This window comes from Pelodiscus sinensis, chromosome 5 (genome assembly GCF_052426305.1).
Source record: "Pelodiscus sinensis isolate ZL-2025 chromosome 5, ASM5242630v1, whole genome shotgun sequence".
NCBI lineage: Eukaryota > Metazoa > Chordata > Testudines > Trionychidae > Pelodiscus > Pelodiscus sinensis.
In genome coordinates this window covers 48,234,357-48,248,493 of record NC_143056.1, presented here as the reverse complement: position 1 = coordinate 48,248,493, position 14,137 = coordinate 48,234,357, and the positions used below count along the sequence as shown (strand labels likewise).

Below are 14,137 nucleotides of genomic sequence, written 5' to 3'. Positions count from 1 at the left end.
ATTACCACAAAAAACAAAGCAAACATTTTATTATTTATGCTTCCTAACCCCTGAGAAATAGAACTAACAAAAAAGCATAGACACAAGTTAAAACATTAAATGTAACTATAAAATACAAGCCATTTAAAAAAATAAATATTAGCAATTATAATGACATTATGCAATAAAGACTGACATAATGTGTGTCAGTTCAAAAAAATCATAATGGAATTGCACACTTTTTAAGACAGGAAATTAAGATAACAATTATGAGTGTTTTCCACAGCATCACAAGTGAAATATAAAACAACTTGGGTTTGTGCATTTGTGAATGTTATTTGCTAGGTCTATACTGAAAACTTTTAACAGAATAGTAACATTGTTTGGGTGTGATTTTTTTCTTTAATACATTTTTTATACTGGCAAAAGGTCTAATGTAGGTGTAGTTACATAGGTTGAACCTCCCTTGTTCAGCACCCTCGGGATCTAACCCATCCCAAATGAGGGAATTTGCTAGATATGGGGAGGTCCCCTGCCACTAGCCTCCCGGGACACTCCCCCTCCTTGCAGCTGGCTCTGCTCTGGCCCCACTGCCACTGGGTCCCAGCCTGCAGGGCTTGGACATGAGCTCTGGCCTACTGGGGCTCCCTGGGGATGGAGCTCCTCAGATGGGCTTCTCACCCACCAGAAGATCCCAGGGACAGGGATTGCTGGCTGCCCTGCTTCTGCCGTGCTCTACTGGGGATTCCCGGGGATGGGGCTTGCCAGCTGCCCTACTTTTACTGCTTGCTGCCCTATCCTGTTGGGGGTCCCCGGGGATAGGGCTCGCTGGTCCCACTGCTGCCCCGCCTGGGTGGGGCTCCTCAGGGATGCGGATCCCAGCTGGTTCATACTCTCATGTGTCGGGGCTCTTTGATCCAGAAACATCCATGGTCCTGCTGAACCATGTGATGTTGCAAGATGTGATGTTGCAAGACCAGAGAGTCCCAGATTTCGAAGTTTTAACCTGTAGTAGCAACACAGTGGTTTTGTCAAAACAGCTTATTTCATTCAGGAAATTGATATAAGCTATACCAGCAAAAATATCATTTTGATGGTGTAAACTCTGTATACACTAGGGCTGTGTCTAGACTGAATCCCTTTTCCATAAAAGGGATGCAAATTAGACACATCGCAATTGCAAATGAAGCGGGGATTGAAATCCCCCCTGCTTCATTTGCATAAAAATGGCTGCCGCTTTTTTCCGGCTCGGAGCTTTGCCGGAAAAAAGCACCAGTCTAGAGCGGATCTTTCGGAAAATAAAGCCTTTTCCGAAAGATCCCTCATTCCTTATTTTAAGACGAATAAGGGATCTCTCGGAAAAGGCTTTATTTTCCGAAAGATCCGCGTCTAGACTGGCGCTTTTTCCGGCAAAGCTCCGAGCCGGAAAAAAGCGGCAGCCATTTTTATGCAAATAAAGCGGGGGAGATTTAAATCCCCCCTTCATTTGCAATTGCGATGTGTCTAATTTGCATCCCTTTTACGGAAAAGGGATGCAGTCTAGAGACAGCCTAGGAGATTTTGTTAGTATAGCTTTGCCACAAACCTTTTCTAGTATAGACTAGGCCAGAGATACTGAAGAATCTAACTATTGAACAGTAGAGCAGATTGACAGAAAGATATCTGGCTTGTGTCTTATGAGAAGAATTTTTGGCAGAGTACCAGCATATCTGAGGTGGTAGTTAGGCTTAATTTTAGTGGGAATTAATAAAAAGCTAATCCTAATTAATTTGCAGCAATATGGCCCAACCTATTACTTTTAATTGTTAAGCACGTGCTCTGGAGTAAATCACTGAAGAAGTATTTCACTAGGACCCATTTTGACTTTGATCCTGCAATGTTATGTGTACAGAAATACCATTAAACCCACATAGAATCCCACATTGGAATTCAATCTGCACAGATCACACTGCAGGACTGTGGCCTAGGAAAATATTTTACAATGTTACGAAGATAGAAACAACTTCAGTATTCATATTTTAGAAGTAAAACCATTCCCATGTATATTTGAGAGTTTACCTGTTCTGAGAGGGTCTAAGAAGAAGAAGAACTTTCTAACAGCAGTGCAGACATAGAATGAGTAAAATGATTTTTCTAAACCATCCAACTGTGGTAAAGTAGGGATAAGTTCCAAAATATAATTTTCTAAATCCTGGAAAATTAAAAAGAAAATATGGTTTGAAATGATAAACATCGCCATTGTGCAATTTAAATTGTTTATTCTTCTGCCTTGCAAATTTTATTTGTTGAAAATATTATCCTGTGGCAATATTCTTGTAAATGCTTGATTTTATTTAATTACCTAAATCCTCTTCTTTTTGTCCAATTTTTAAAACTCAGTTTGAACAATAATGATGTCTTCCTCTATAAATTTCAGAAATTTACTGCACCTAGCAAATTAGATAGTATTTTGAATAATTAGAGACTAATTAATACTTCTATTCAGATGGATTATACCACTGCCAGTAAAAGTGACAGGAGAAGAAGAGCATGTTATAACAGCAGTTTTTTTGGTGTCAAAATTAAGAGACACCAGGAGCAACAAGATGAATAAAGATTGCTAAGACAATGCTCCCTCATATGATGAAACACAGATTTCTGTATACTTGAGGTTGTTTCTTCAAGATGAGCACCATGTAAAACGCATATCTGACATTTTGACCAGCATTGTTTCATTAATATAATTGGGGGAAGGGAAAGGGAAAAATAGATATGCGATAAACCAAATCTTTGCAGAATGACACTGCACAACTGTGGAGCCCGAATGTTCTTTTTGGTTAATATCTGATCATAGATTTTATTTTATTTTTTTAAAACCACTAGTTGTGTAAAGATTAAAAACAAAGAGCATCTCTGGTAACAGCCTTTTACATCACCTGTTTATTAACAAATACAATAGAATACCAATTATCTGAAATCTTAGTATTCAAACCTCCTTAAGGAAATACCAGTATGTCTCCCAAGCTAATAATTCCCTTGCCACTGAATCTCTATTACTATATATAAGCTTCTCTTTATCTAAATGAGTTTGGTGTCAACCAAGATGTCTAAGCTATTGGGTTTTTACTCTAAGGGTATGTCTACACTACAGCACTAATTCGAACTAACTTAATTCGAATTAGTTAATTCGAACTAAGCTAATTCGAATTAGTGCATCTAGACCTAAAAACTAGTTCAAATTAGCATTTTGCTAATTCGAACTAGCATGTCCACATTGAGTGGACCCTGAACTGAGGTTAAGGATGGCCGGAAGCAGTGCCGGCAGGGCATCAGATCAGGACTTAGAGCGTGGAGCTGCTGTCTCAGGCTAGCCAAGGGCTGTGCTTAAAGGGACCCGATCCCCACCCTGGACAGACAGTTCTCAGGGGTTCCCTGCTTGCAAAGCAGTCCTGGCTTGGATTGCCCTGAGTGCCCACACTCGGCACATCACAGCACTCGGCCATCAGACCGGCTGCACTTGCCGCAGGCTGCCATCTGGGGGAGGAAGTTAATCGGGGGGCTGCAGGAGAGCTTCCACCCCAAGGAGCCTGCAGAGCCACCGCAGTCCTCCCCATCGGGGGCTCGTACCCCATTCCTCCCTCACCTCCTTCCACTTACCCCTCCCTAGCCCCCCTTCCTGATGTACAAAATAAAGGACACGTGTGGTCAAAAACAGAAACTCTATTTATTTAACAAAACTCGGGGAGACTGGGAAAAGGACGTGGGAGAGGGGAAGAGAGAGGGTGGGAGAGGGGAGGGTAACTCTAATGATGAGGGGTTTGGAACAGGTCCCATATGAAGAGAGACTAAAGAGACTGGGACTTCTCAGCTTAGAAAAGAGGAGACTGAGGGGGGATATGATAGAGGTCTATAAAAGCATGTGTGGTGTGGAGAGGGTGCATAAAGAAAAGTTCTTCATTAGTTCCCATAATAGAAGGACTAGAGGACACCAAATGAAATGAATGGGGAGCAGGCTTCAAACTAATAACAGACAGTTCTTCTTCACAAAGCAAATAATCAACCTGTGGAACTCCTTGCTGCAGGAGGCTGTGAAAGCTAGAACTAGAACAGAGTTTAAAGAGAAGTTAGATAAAGTCATGGAGGTTGGGTCCATGGAGTGGTATTAGCCAGGGGGTAGAAATGGTGTCCCTGCCTCTGTTTGTGGAAGGCTGGAAATGGATGGCACGAGACAAATGGCTTGGTCATTGTTTCGGTCCATCCCCTCCAGGGTCCCTAGTGTTGGCCACTGTCGGCAGACAGGCTACTGGGCTAGATGGACCTTTGGTCTGACCCAGTACGGCCATTCTAAGCTCAGTGCTCAGGGTCAGGGGTCTCAGTGGACCACCTTGATTTTCATGCACACCTGCTCCTGGGTGGCCAGGCTGGCAGCTATCCTGCCCTAGACGGCTACTTTCCTGTGCCTAGTGCGGAGGTCGTGGATGAGGTCCACGATGTCTGCACTAGACCAGGCGAGCGCCCGCCTCTTGCAAACCTGGGCAGACTCCCGGGAGCCGCCAGCCTGGTCCCGGGAAGAGGCGGACGGCTGGGTGGCAGCAGGTGGCTGTCTCGAGCCGTGCCAGGTGCAGGGTCTGCTGGCTGGGTGCTGGCAGGCTTGCACCTGGCACGGGCACCGTAGCGAGACCGTGCCCGTTTAAGGGCTCCGGGGCCTGGAGGGGGGCAGAAGAGTTTCCCTGGTGGTGCCCAGAGTGGCCACCAGGGAAAGCTGGGGAGGGCTAGCCTCCCACTAGTTCGAATTAAGTGGCTACACAGCCCTTAATTCGAACTACTTAATTCGAACTAGGCGTTAGTCCTCGTAGAATGAGGTTTACCTAGTTCGAATTAAGCGCTCTGCTAGTTCAAATTAAGTTCGAACTAGCGGTTTGTATGTGTAGCGCCTATCAAAGTTAATTCGAACTAACGTCTGTTAGTTCGAATTAACTTTGTAGTGTAGACATACCCTAATAGAGAAACATTAAAGTGCAAGACACTTTATTCTCTCTGTTGATTTAAGTTACACCAGATAGAAGTACATTATATTTACTGTGTGTGCAGTACTTACCGATTCTCTGAGGTAACCTTGTCCTGCCACGTCATATAAACTGAGGCCAATTCTTGTCTGGTGAAGCCACACTGTAAAAAAGGATTTAAAATCATGATATAGGATCCCTTTTCTGGGCAAAGAATAAATACTTAGTTAACGCACAGTTAACTAAGCAGACTGACATTGCTTTGTACCCTTTCAGAAAGTCAAATACATGTATTCTCAATCCTCTGAAAACCAGAATTACAGATTTAAGATAGATACCAACCCTGCCCCTATAACCTAAGGATGTTAAAGAGCAGTTATTTGGCTAATTGTGAAGTCAATACAATTTGTATCAACTATATGATTATTTGGGGAGGGAGGGGGGGTGACGCTCTGGTTTGAATCAGTTGGCGAGCGGAATAGCACGCGGGTGAGATTATGCTAATGAAGCGCGGGATATTTAAATCCCCGCTTCATTAGCAATTTCAGTCGGCTACATTTGCATCCCTAGTTCGAACTAGGGAGCAAGCGTAGACGTACCCTAATTTATTGACTTGTACTTATTATTCCTGACGGAGTTCTGTGCCAAAAAAAATTCTTTAAAATTCTGCATGTTTTGTCAAGAATAAAAGCGGAAGTTCCAGCATGGCAATGAGGAACACTGGCCACCAGCTACATGGAGATCATTCTACAGCCCCACACTCCCCTTCCCCCACTGGAGCATGGACATGGGGGTGAAGCTGCATGTGACCCTGAAACAGTGCAAGGACTGGGCCTGCTCCAGAAATATCCTGCCTCTCCATGCCATGTGCCTCAAAATAGCAAAAGGATCCAAGTGTTGGAGGATACATGTGTGGGGTAAGAGGGTTCTGTGTGTGTGTGTGGGGGGGGAATTTAGGTGTGGGCAGCTTGGTGGGGGGGTGGGGAGATCTGGATTCACAGGGGCATGTTAGGAGGTTCCAGATATAGAGGGAATGGGACTCTGCAAAATACAGACTGCAGGCTGAATCCGTCCCTCCAAGCCACCAGATACAGACTGCAGATGCTGCAGGGAGCCCCAGGCAGTCTCCCCACTTGCCTCGCCCCTCCTCCCTCGCACGCCGCTCAGAAACGCGGCTGCTGGGTGATTTCACTTTAAAATCTGTGAACTCGGAGGGGATGGGGGAAGGGTTTAGGAGCTGCTTCCACCCCCAGAACAATCCCAGCTGAGTTGGATGCAAGGTCAGAGATGGCAACTAAAACCAGCAGCATGGCTGAGGTGGCAAGCGGTGGCTTTGGCTAGCTACCTGAGTACAATTCTATCCAAGGTCCTAAGTCGGGGTGGACACCTCCCACCTCCCAGATGCGGGATAGGCCTGGGGCCGGGATCTGGCTTAGCAAATCTTTCAGTCCAGCCCACAAACCACCCCGCTGGACCCAAAGGCAAGGAGCAGCCCCAGGGTTCAGAGTGGCTGGTTGCTCCATGTACCTCTCTGCACTGGGGATAGGGTGGAAGCTTTGAGCACTGTGAACCCCCTTCTTCACTCAAACTCCCCCTCAAGCCCCACACCCTCTCTTGTACCCTGAACTCCCTTCTGCATTCAACCTCCATCCCAGATGCCGCATCCCCCCCCATAGAAAAGTGTGGCCCTTGACCACTTACCAAAATCTTGGAATGGCCCCCCATCAAAAATTATTGTCCACCCCTGAACTAAGTACTTCCTCATGGCTTGCCATTCAGGCCACACTGCTATTTCTAGCTTGTGAACTTGAGCAGAGCTATTGCGTGTATGCCTATCTAACCTGGAAATTACACCTCCCAGATGCAGTATAGCCATCCTCTTTAGAGACTGGTGCAGGGATTATTTGCAGCAAATTGCAATAGTCCACACCACAATATATGGAGACCAAGTTATTACATTAGGCATAGATTGCAATTTTGTTTTATTTCTTGTGGTAATCTACTTTGATCTGTTTGCTATCGCTTATAAATCACTTAAAATATATCTTTTTGTAGTTAATAAACCTATGCCACATTTTATCTTAACTAGTGTATTTCTGAGTAAAAGGTTTGGGGAAAAATCTCAGCAAAGTTAAGGGCTTGTGCATCATCCTCTTCATATCAAAGGAGGGATGGACTGGGTAATAAATTCATGCTGGTCAAGTTTTGACCAGGTACAGAGCCAGGGTCCTAGGCTGGGAAGCTGAGGATATTTTGGTGAGAGCCTTTCTAGTGTTGGTTAATGCAGTGGATGGCAGATCAACGATGAGCATAACTGGGTGTGATCCCTGCCTGTGAATGTTAGTAGGGATGTTAAATAGAGGTTAACTGAATAGCAGATTAACCTCATGAATTCTTATTGGTTAGTCGACTATTTGATAAGTCCCCAGAGTTGGGCCAGCAGCCAGTTCTCTCCGTCCCCACTCCTGAGGATCCCACTGCCACTCCACACTGCTGCCTCTGATACAGGTGGGAGCTGGTCCGCAAGGGGAAACGGTTTAAAAACCAGCTCCCCTCACAGACCAGCTGCCTGTCATCTCGTGCGGCAGCAGCCCCTGTGCAGGGAGGAGTGGGAGCTGAGTTTCTGGACCCAGCATGAGCCAGAACTGAGCCAGGCTACATGTCCACCTGGCTCATACTACATTTTAAATGGGGTAGGTCCCGGATCCAGTGTGAGTTAGGACTGAGCTGGGCTACTGGACAGCCCGCTTAAAAATTTATTGGCGGGGAGAGGGGATGCATGTAGTCTATAGCATTAAACTATAAGCTTTTGCTGGAGAACTCTACACTTGTCACAATCCAGATTGGTGTAACAGAAGGCTTAGCGGTACCTTACTTCCAGGTGGTATCCTGGAGGGGACCCATCAGAGAGATGTCAGTCAAAGAGTGCAGAGTTATAATTTCAGGGTGGAGCTGGTGTGTGCCCAAACTGTGTGTTTCGTGGTTTGCAGAAGTTTTAGAGTAAATGTATTTAATGTTCTGGAAGGATACAAGTTAACCGTAACTCTATGCAATTCCTGGGCAGTGAATTCCTCTTGACTTTTTAGGAAATGGTTAGTAAGGAAGATATGAGTTAGGGGCACAAGGAGGCTTCTTCAGAAAACCTCACTATTATTCAGATACTAGTTCTGTCCTCCTCCTGGTTCCTCCATGTTCTCTAGGACTGGGAGGGCATGGGGAGAAAGGAAAGTTGTAAATGATGGGCTGTGAGGTGCACCTCTCCCAGCTGGAAGCAGTAAGGCAGAGTGAAGGGGAGCTCCTGATTCTATTTTGGGGGCTAATGTAGGGATAAGAGGCTCCGGACAACCTTCTGCAGCACAGGAGAGAATGCAGAGGTGCAAAGAGTTCATTCCTGTTAATGTGATGTTTTCAGATTAATCAGAACATTCTCTGGAGAAGAGCACAGCCTGATACAATAGCTCTGAGAGGTGGGAACTGATCTGTTCACAAGAGGGTGCCACACAGACAGCCTGCTTGCACCTAAATATGTAATGCAGGGGTGGGGAACCTCAGGCCCAGGGGCCAGATGTGGCCCCCAGCTTGCCTGGATCTGGCCAAGGTTGAGGGCTCCTCAGAATTGGGGAGCCTGTGTTGGTGCTGCAGCACCCCGATGCAGGGCAAGAGCACGCAAAATCTACTAGGCTGGGCCCCCATAGGCTCTGGTGTACGAAGGGAATGGTGAGGAATGTTTTTCCCCTCACTCAGGGACCACGTCAGTGAGGGTTTGGGTTTCTTCTTTTTTGCTTCTCACTTGTCTGCAGCCTCGACTGATTTTTCTGTGGATCAGTGGCCCCTGACCCCAAAAAGGTTCTCTACCCCTGATGGAATGGTAGAAACACAATCCAAACCAAAAAAGCTTATTGCTGATCTTGAGGCTGGTCTACACTAGAAGCACTGCATGAGCACAGCTGCACTGATGCAGTTGTGCCACTGTAGCATGTCAGGTGGAGATGCTCTATGCTGAGAGGAGAGAGCTCTCATAACAAAACCATCTCCACAAGAGGTAGAGCTATATTGGCAAAAGAAGCTGACCTAGCTCTATCCACATTGATACTTATATCAGTGGCTTATTCATACCCCCGAGCGACGTAAGTTACATTGACATATGTGGTAACATGTACAAGCCGTCAGCTGCTTAAAGAAGAGAATAAGGCATCTTAAATAGTTAACCAATCAATATTTTTCCTTGTGTGGAGTCAAATATACAACCATAACTTGGAATCGTCTTAGCAGGAAACAGCTGTGTGAGCAGAAAGGCAATGACTTTCAAGAGCTTTATTTCAAAGCCATTGATATTTGTAGAGTTTGAATTTTTTTTCCTATAAAACAATACTTAGGAAAAAAAGGTGGAACAGGAGAACAATCTAAGAGTATGTCTAAACTACATCCCTGTCAAAAGAGGGATGTAAATTAGGCAAATGGAAAGTGCAAATGAAGCCGGGATTTAAATATCCTGCGCTTCATTTACATAATTGCATCACAGCGGTCTTTTGAAAAAGGGTATTTTGAAAGTGATAGTGCCGTCTAGATGCAGTTCTTTAAAAAAAACAACCACCACCCTTTTTCGAAAGATCCTGTACTCTCACTTTTGAAATACCCTTTTTTGAAAGACCGCTGTGATGCAATTTATGCAAATGAAGCACAGGATATTTAAATCCCCGCTTCATTTGCACTTTTGATTTGCCTAATTACATCCCTCTTTTGACAGAGGGATGTAGTTTAGACATACCCTAAGGGCCTGTTGAAGAGAACTGCAAATGTTCTATTAAGACTTCAGCAGGGACAGGACCATACACTAGGAATATAATACAACTTCAAATACTCCTGAAAATAAAATAATACTCAATATAACAGAAAAATATCAACTTACCTTTTCTCATCACATAATTGAAGAACTGCATGATAGATATTCTTCCATAGGGATCATTGTGCAGTAATTTAGCAAAGACTTTTGCTGTAAAGAACTGCCTATGAAACAGAAGAATGACAACATTAAGGGTTCGTCTCCACCAAGATCTTAAAATGCAATAGCTTCAGTATAGACACTACATATGGAATGAATTCTTCCATCAACCTAGTGCCGTCTATACCGGGGGTAGGTCAGCTTAATTATGTCACTCAGGAGTGTGGACTTTTCACCGTAGACTAAGTCTCAGACTGTGCAAACCTAGTATAATGACACCAAGCTGACTGGTTGATCCAGCTACAGTATATAGAACAACTAACATTCTTCTGAATATTATTTTATGACAAGATTGGATATGTTGTTTTTCTGGAAGTGTATACAAATAATAAAAGACACTTGGCCAGATCTTAATTTCAGTCATGCTACTTACAGGCCTCAGAAAATGTGTAACATGAATGAATTGCACAAGCAAAGTGAGAGATTTTAAGAGATATGTGCAGTGACATTCATGGACGTAAGAGAACAAAAAATGAACCAGAATTTTTAGATCCAGTGCTGCATGGGCTTCCCATATCCTTTACGCAGCCTGGCCCTGTCCGCACAATACGTTCTGTAGGCATTCTGGGGGCAGAGCGTTGCTGCCCCCAGCACCCATCCTCCCAGTGATCCTGGCTGGGGATGCTGGACCTGTGCACCCTCCTCCCTTCCCGTGCTCTCGTATGGGGAAGATGGGGCTGCGCACCACCCACCTTCTCTCTGCTCCAGAGCCGGGGAGGCTGGGGACACCCAAAGCCGCCTTCCCCATGGTCTGGGGCCAGGGAGGTTGCGGATGCCTGACACCCACCCTCCCAATGTTCTGGGGCTGGGGAGGCGAGGATGCGCACGTGCCACCCTTATCCCTCTCCGTGGTGAGGAGGGGCGGGGAGATAGCTTGCCTCCCATGGGGAGCAGGGCCTCAGGTCAGGGCTGGGGCTCGGAGCTTGCCTCCCCCCACCCTATCTTCAGTGATCGTCCATGCATAGCTATCTGGTTTTCTACAACAAAAACAAAATATAAAATGTAATGTACTGATATTGCAAGTTGCTCTCTGTCCAATTTTCTTCACTGATTTCAAGAGAAGTTTCCCATATTATATCATCAAACCCTTTGTGTCTATTTATAAAACGTAAACTAAGCACCATTTAATTAATACAGCTTAGATTTAAGCTCACTAAGGAACATCATCAACTACTTAGTGGCAATGCCTTCAGATGATTTAATGGTCTTTTGTATATTTCAATTCTAGTTCAATCTACTTGCCCTTTTAGCAGCGTCCAAGTCTTCTTAAGAACGATGTATGAAGAAACTGTACAAATTGTTTGACTTCTACCTGTTCCTGACTATTTGTTTACTCCTGTCAAACCAAACAAATGAACTGGGCTGTTATGCTGAGTGTATGAGAGGCCTCTGACACTGGAAAGACCTGACCGGGATCAATCCTTCTGCTAGTCTAGATATTACCTCCTAATAGCCACATGAGCTCTGAACTTTCCTGGACAATAATGGTATTTCTGATTGTTAGAACTTCCTCTTAATCCAAATCAACCAGGATCTACTGTGGACACCTCAATCAAAATGGTTCTATCAATGCCTGACATTACCTTTGTTGCAGGAGTGCAAAGAGAAGAATCCATGATAATTTTCTTATATAATGCCAATTGCTCACCCTTAAATTAATTGTCCTATTATAACTTTAGTTATATAGTATTATGATCTTAAACAACTGTTTAGCTTTAGTAAGCATACACTTAGATGAAGGATCCTTACTTGCACTTGGGTCCAGCTTTCTCACCCACTTTCAAGAAGCTGTCATAATTGATCATTGCTTCCTCCCCAACCATAGGAGGTGTCTGATGTTTGTCCAGCAGAAACCACAAATTCTTAAAAAGGGGTTTAGATTTGGTTAGGGAAATATCATGCAACAAATGCCAACATGCTCAAACAAGTTACTCATCTCTAAGAATGTGTCCTCCTGGCAGAGTTAACTTGGGTGACTGGCACTCAGCTCTAAGCACCTAGGTGAGTTTAGCTCAAATGCAAGCAGCCTGCAAAAGTATACTCAAGTGTGTCCATTCAAGTTCACTCATACTGGTACTCTATTCATCAATGTATATCATTAGAAGTTTTGGGAGGGGGGACATAGCCCATGTTTCTTTGTACACAGTAATTTAAACTATTTGTTGATTCTTTCTCAGTGAATTGCATAGGTGCTAAAACTAGGGCTATTGCTACCTCCTATGGCTTGAAATCGTTTCAATCATATACAAGATTTATGGTTTGGTTCAATGGCTCTTGGTACCCTCTTACTGTTCCAGCACCCCTGGTAAATTGGTGAGAGAACTTGTCTGTCCTGGCTATGCAGGGAGAATTGTGGGAAATCATAGGAGGACTATCAGCACTTGAGTGGTTTAACCTGCATTCACAATACAAAATGTGCAAATGAGCAACCAATCTGTAAGTAGCATTTGAGCTTTAGCTCATACTACAAGAAGGTATAAAGCACCACCACACTCAGGTGAGTGGTTTTGTGGGTGAGCAGGAGTCAGGATAGGGGCAAAACTTGAGGCAAGAGCCTGAGTTAACTCTGCAGTGAAGACAAGCCCTACCAATAGACTCATAAGGTACGTCTATACTTGCTCCCTAGTTCAAACTAGGGATGCAAATGTAGCCGACTGAAATTGCTAATGAAGCGGGGATTTAAATATCCCACACTTCATTAGCATAATCTCGTCCGCACGCTATTCCATTCAACAGCTGATTTGAACTAGGAAGTGCACTCCGGGACACGTTAGTTTGAATCAAAACCCTTGGTTCGAACTAACATTACTCCTCAAAAAATGAGGTCGGCTACATTTGCATCCCTAGTTCAAACTAGGGAGCAAGTGTAGACATACCCATAGACTTAAGTTCAGAAGGAACCATCACAATCATAGCCTGACCTCCTAAAACATTGCAGGACAGAGTACCTCACCCACCCCTCTTGTAATAGATCCTTACCCTCTGGCTGAGTTACTGAAATCTTCAAATAATTGTGTAAAGACTTTACGCTACAGAGAATCCCCCATTTACACTAGTATAAACCTACAAGTGACCCACACTGCAAAGGAAGGTGAAAACCCCAGGGTCTCTGCTAATCTGACAGAAAATTTCTTCCTCAGCCTAAATATGGTGACCAGTTAGACCCTGAGCACAGGGGCAAGAATCAGCAGCCAGACAAGTGGGAAAAAATTCCGTACAGTAACGCAGAGCCCTTCCCATCAACTATCCCCTCACCAGCTGTTGGAGACATTTGATGCATGTACAGGCAGTCCCCGAGTTACGCGGATCCGACTTATGTCGGATCCGCAGTTACGAACGGGGCCGTTCCTCTCCCTGGTCTCCAGCAGACCAGGGAGAGGAAGCAAAGCGGCGGAACACGTGGGCAGCGGACAGGGCTGTCCGCTGCCCACGCGCTCCGAGGCTTGGCTCTGCTTTGCCCCGTCCCCCCGTCCCCCTGGTCTGCAGACCAGGGGGACGGGGGAGGGGGGGCAAAGCAGAGCCAAGCAGAGCCAAGCCGCGGAGCGCGCGGTCAGCTGACAGCTGTCAGCTGGCCGCGTCCTCCGCGGCTTGGCTCTGCTTTGCCGCCCCCCCCCCCCATCCCCCTGGTCTGCAGGCCAGGGGGGCGGGGGGCAAAGCAGAGCAAAGCCGCGGAGCACGCAGCGGACAGCCCAGACGCGTCTGGGCTGTCCGCTGCCCGCGTGTTCCGCCGCTTTGCTCCCCGTCCCCCTGGTCTGCAGACCAGGGGGACGGGGAGCAAAGCAGAGCAAAGCCACGGAGCCCGAGGGCAGCAGGACAGCCACGGCGCGTCTGGGCTGTCCCGCTGCCCCGTGCTCCGTGGCTTTGCTCCGGACACCTGTGGTACAGCAGCTGGGGCGCTGCCAGTTGGTCCCGTAGCGCCGCTCTGGGCGCTATTGGACCAACCAGGCAGCACCCCAGCTGTTCTGCCCCAGGCGTCCTGATTCAGCCACTGCTGGTCAGATTCAGCAGCGGCTGAATCAGGACGCCTGGGGCAGAGCAGCTTGGGTGCTGCTGGGTTGGTCCAGTAGCGCAGAGGAGCGGCGGCGCTACTGGACCAACCCAGCAGCACCCCAGCTGCTCTGCCCCAGGCGTCCCCAAGTCAGCCGCTGCTGAAACTGACCAGTGGCTGACT

General features: G+C 46.0%; 1 protein-coding gene across 4 annotated transcripts in view; it reads right to left on the bottom strand.

Annotated features, from left to right (window-relative positions):
- Nucleotides 1–14,137, bottom strand: part of PPP2R3C (protein phosphatase 2 regulatory subunit B''gamma) — a 32,907-nt gene that overhangs the window by 11,319 nt on the left and 7,451 nt on the right. For all 4 annotated transcript variants that reach the window (XM_014570780.4, XM_006117689.5, XM_014570779.4 and 1 more), the window contains exons 4-7: nucleotides 11,716–11,828; nucleotides 9,874–9,971; nucleotides 5,057–5,127; nucleotides 2,038–2,170 (exon numbers count right to left, since the gene is read on the bottom strand). In XM_014570780.4, the coding sequence (XP_014426266.1) occupies nucleotides 2,038–2,170; nucleotides 5,057–5,127; nucleotides 9,874–9,971; nucleotides 11,716–11,828 (415 nt within the window). The remainder of the gene's footprint in view (nucleotides 1–2,037; nucleotides 2,171–5,056; nucleotides 5,128–9,873; nucleotides 9,972–11,715; nucleotides 11,829–14,137) is intronic.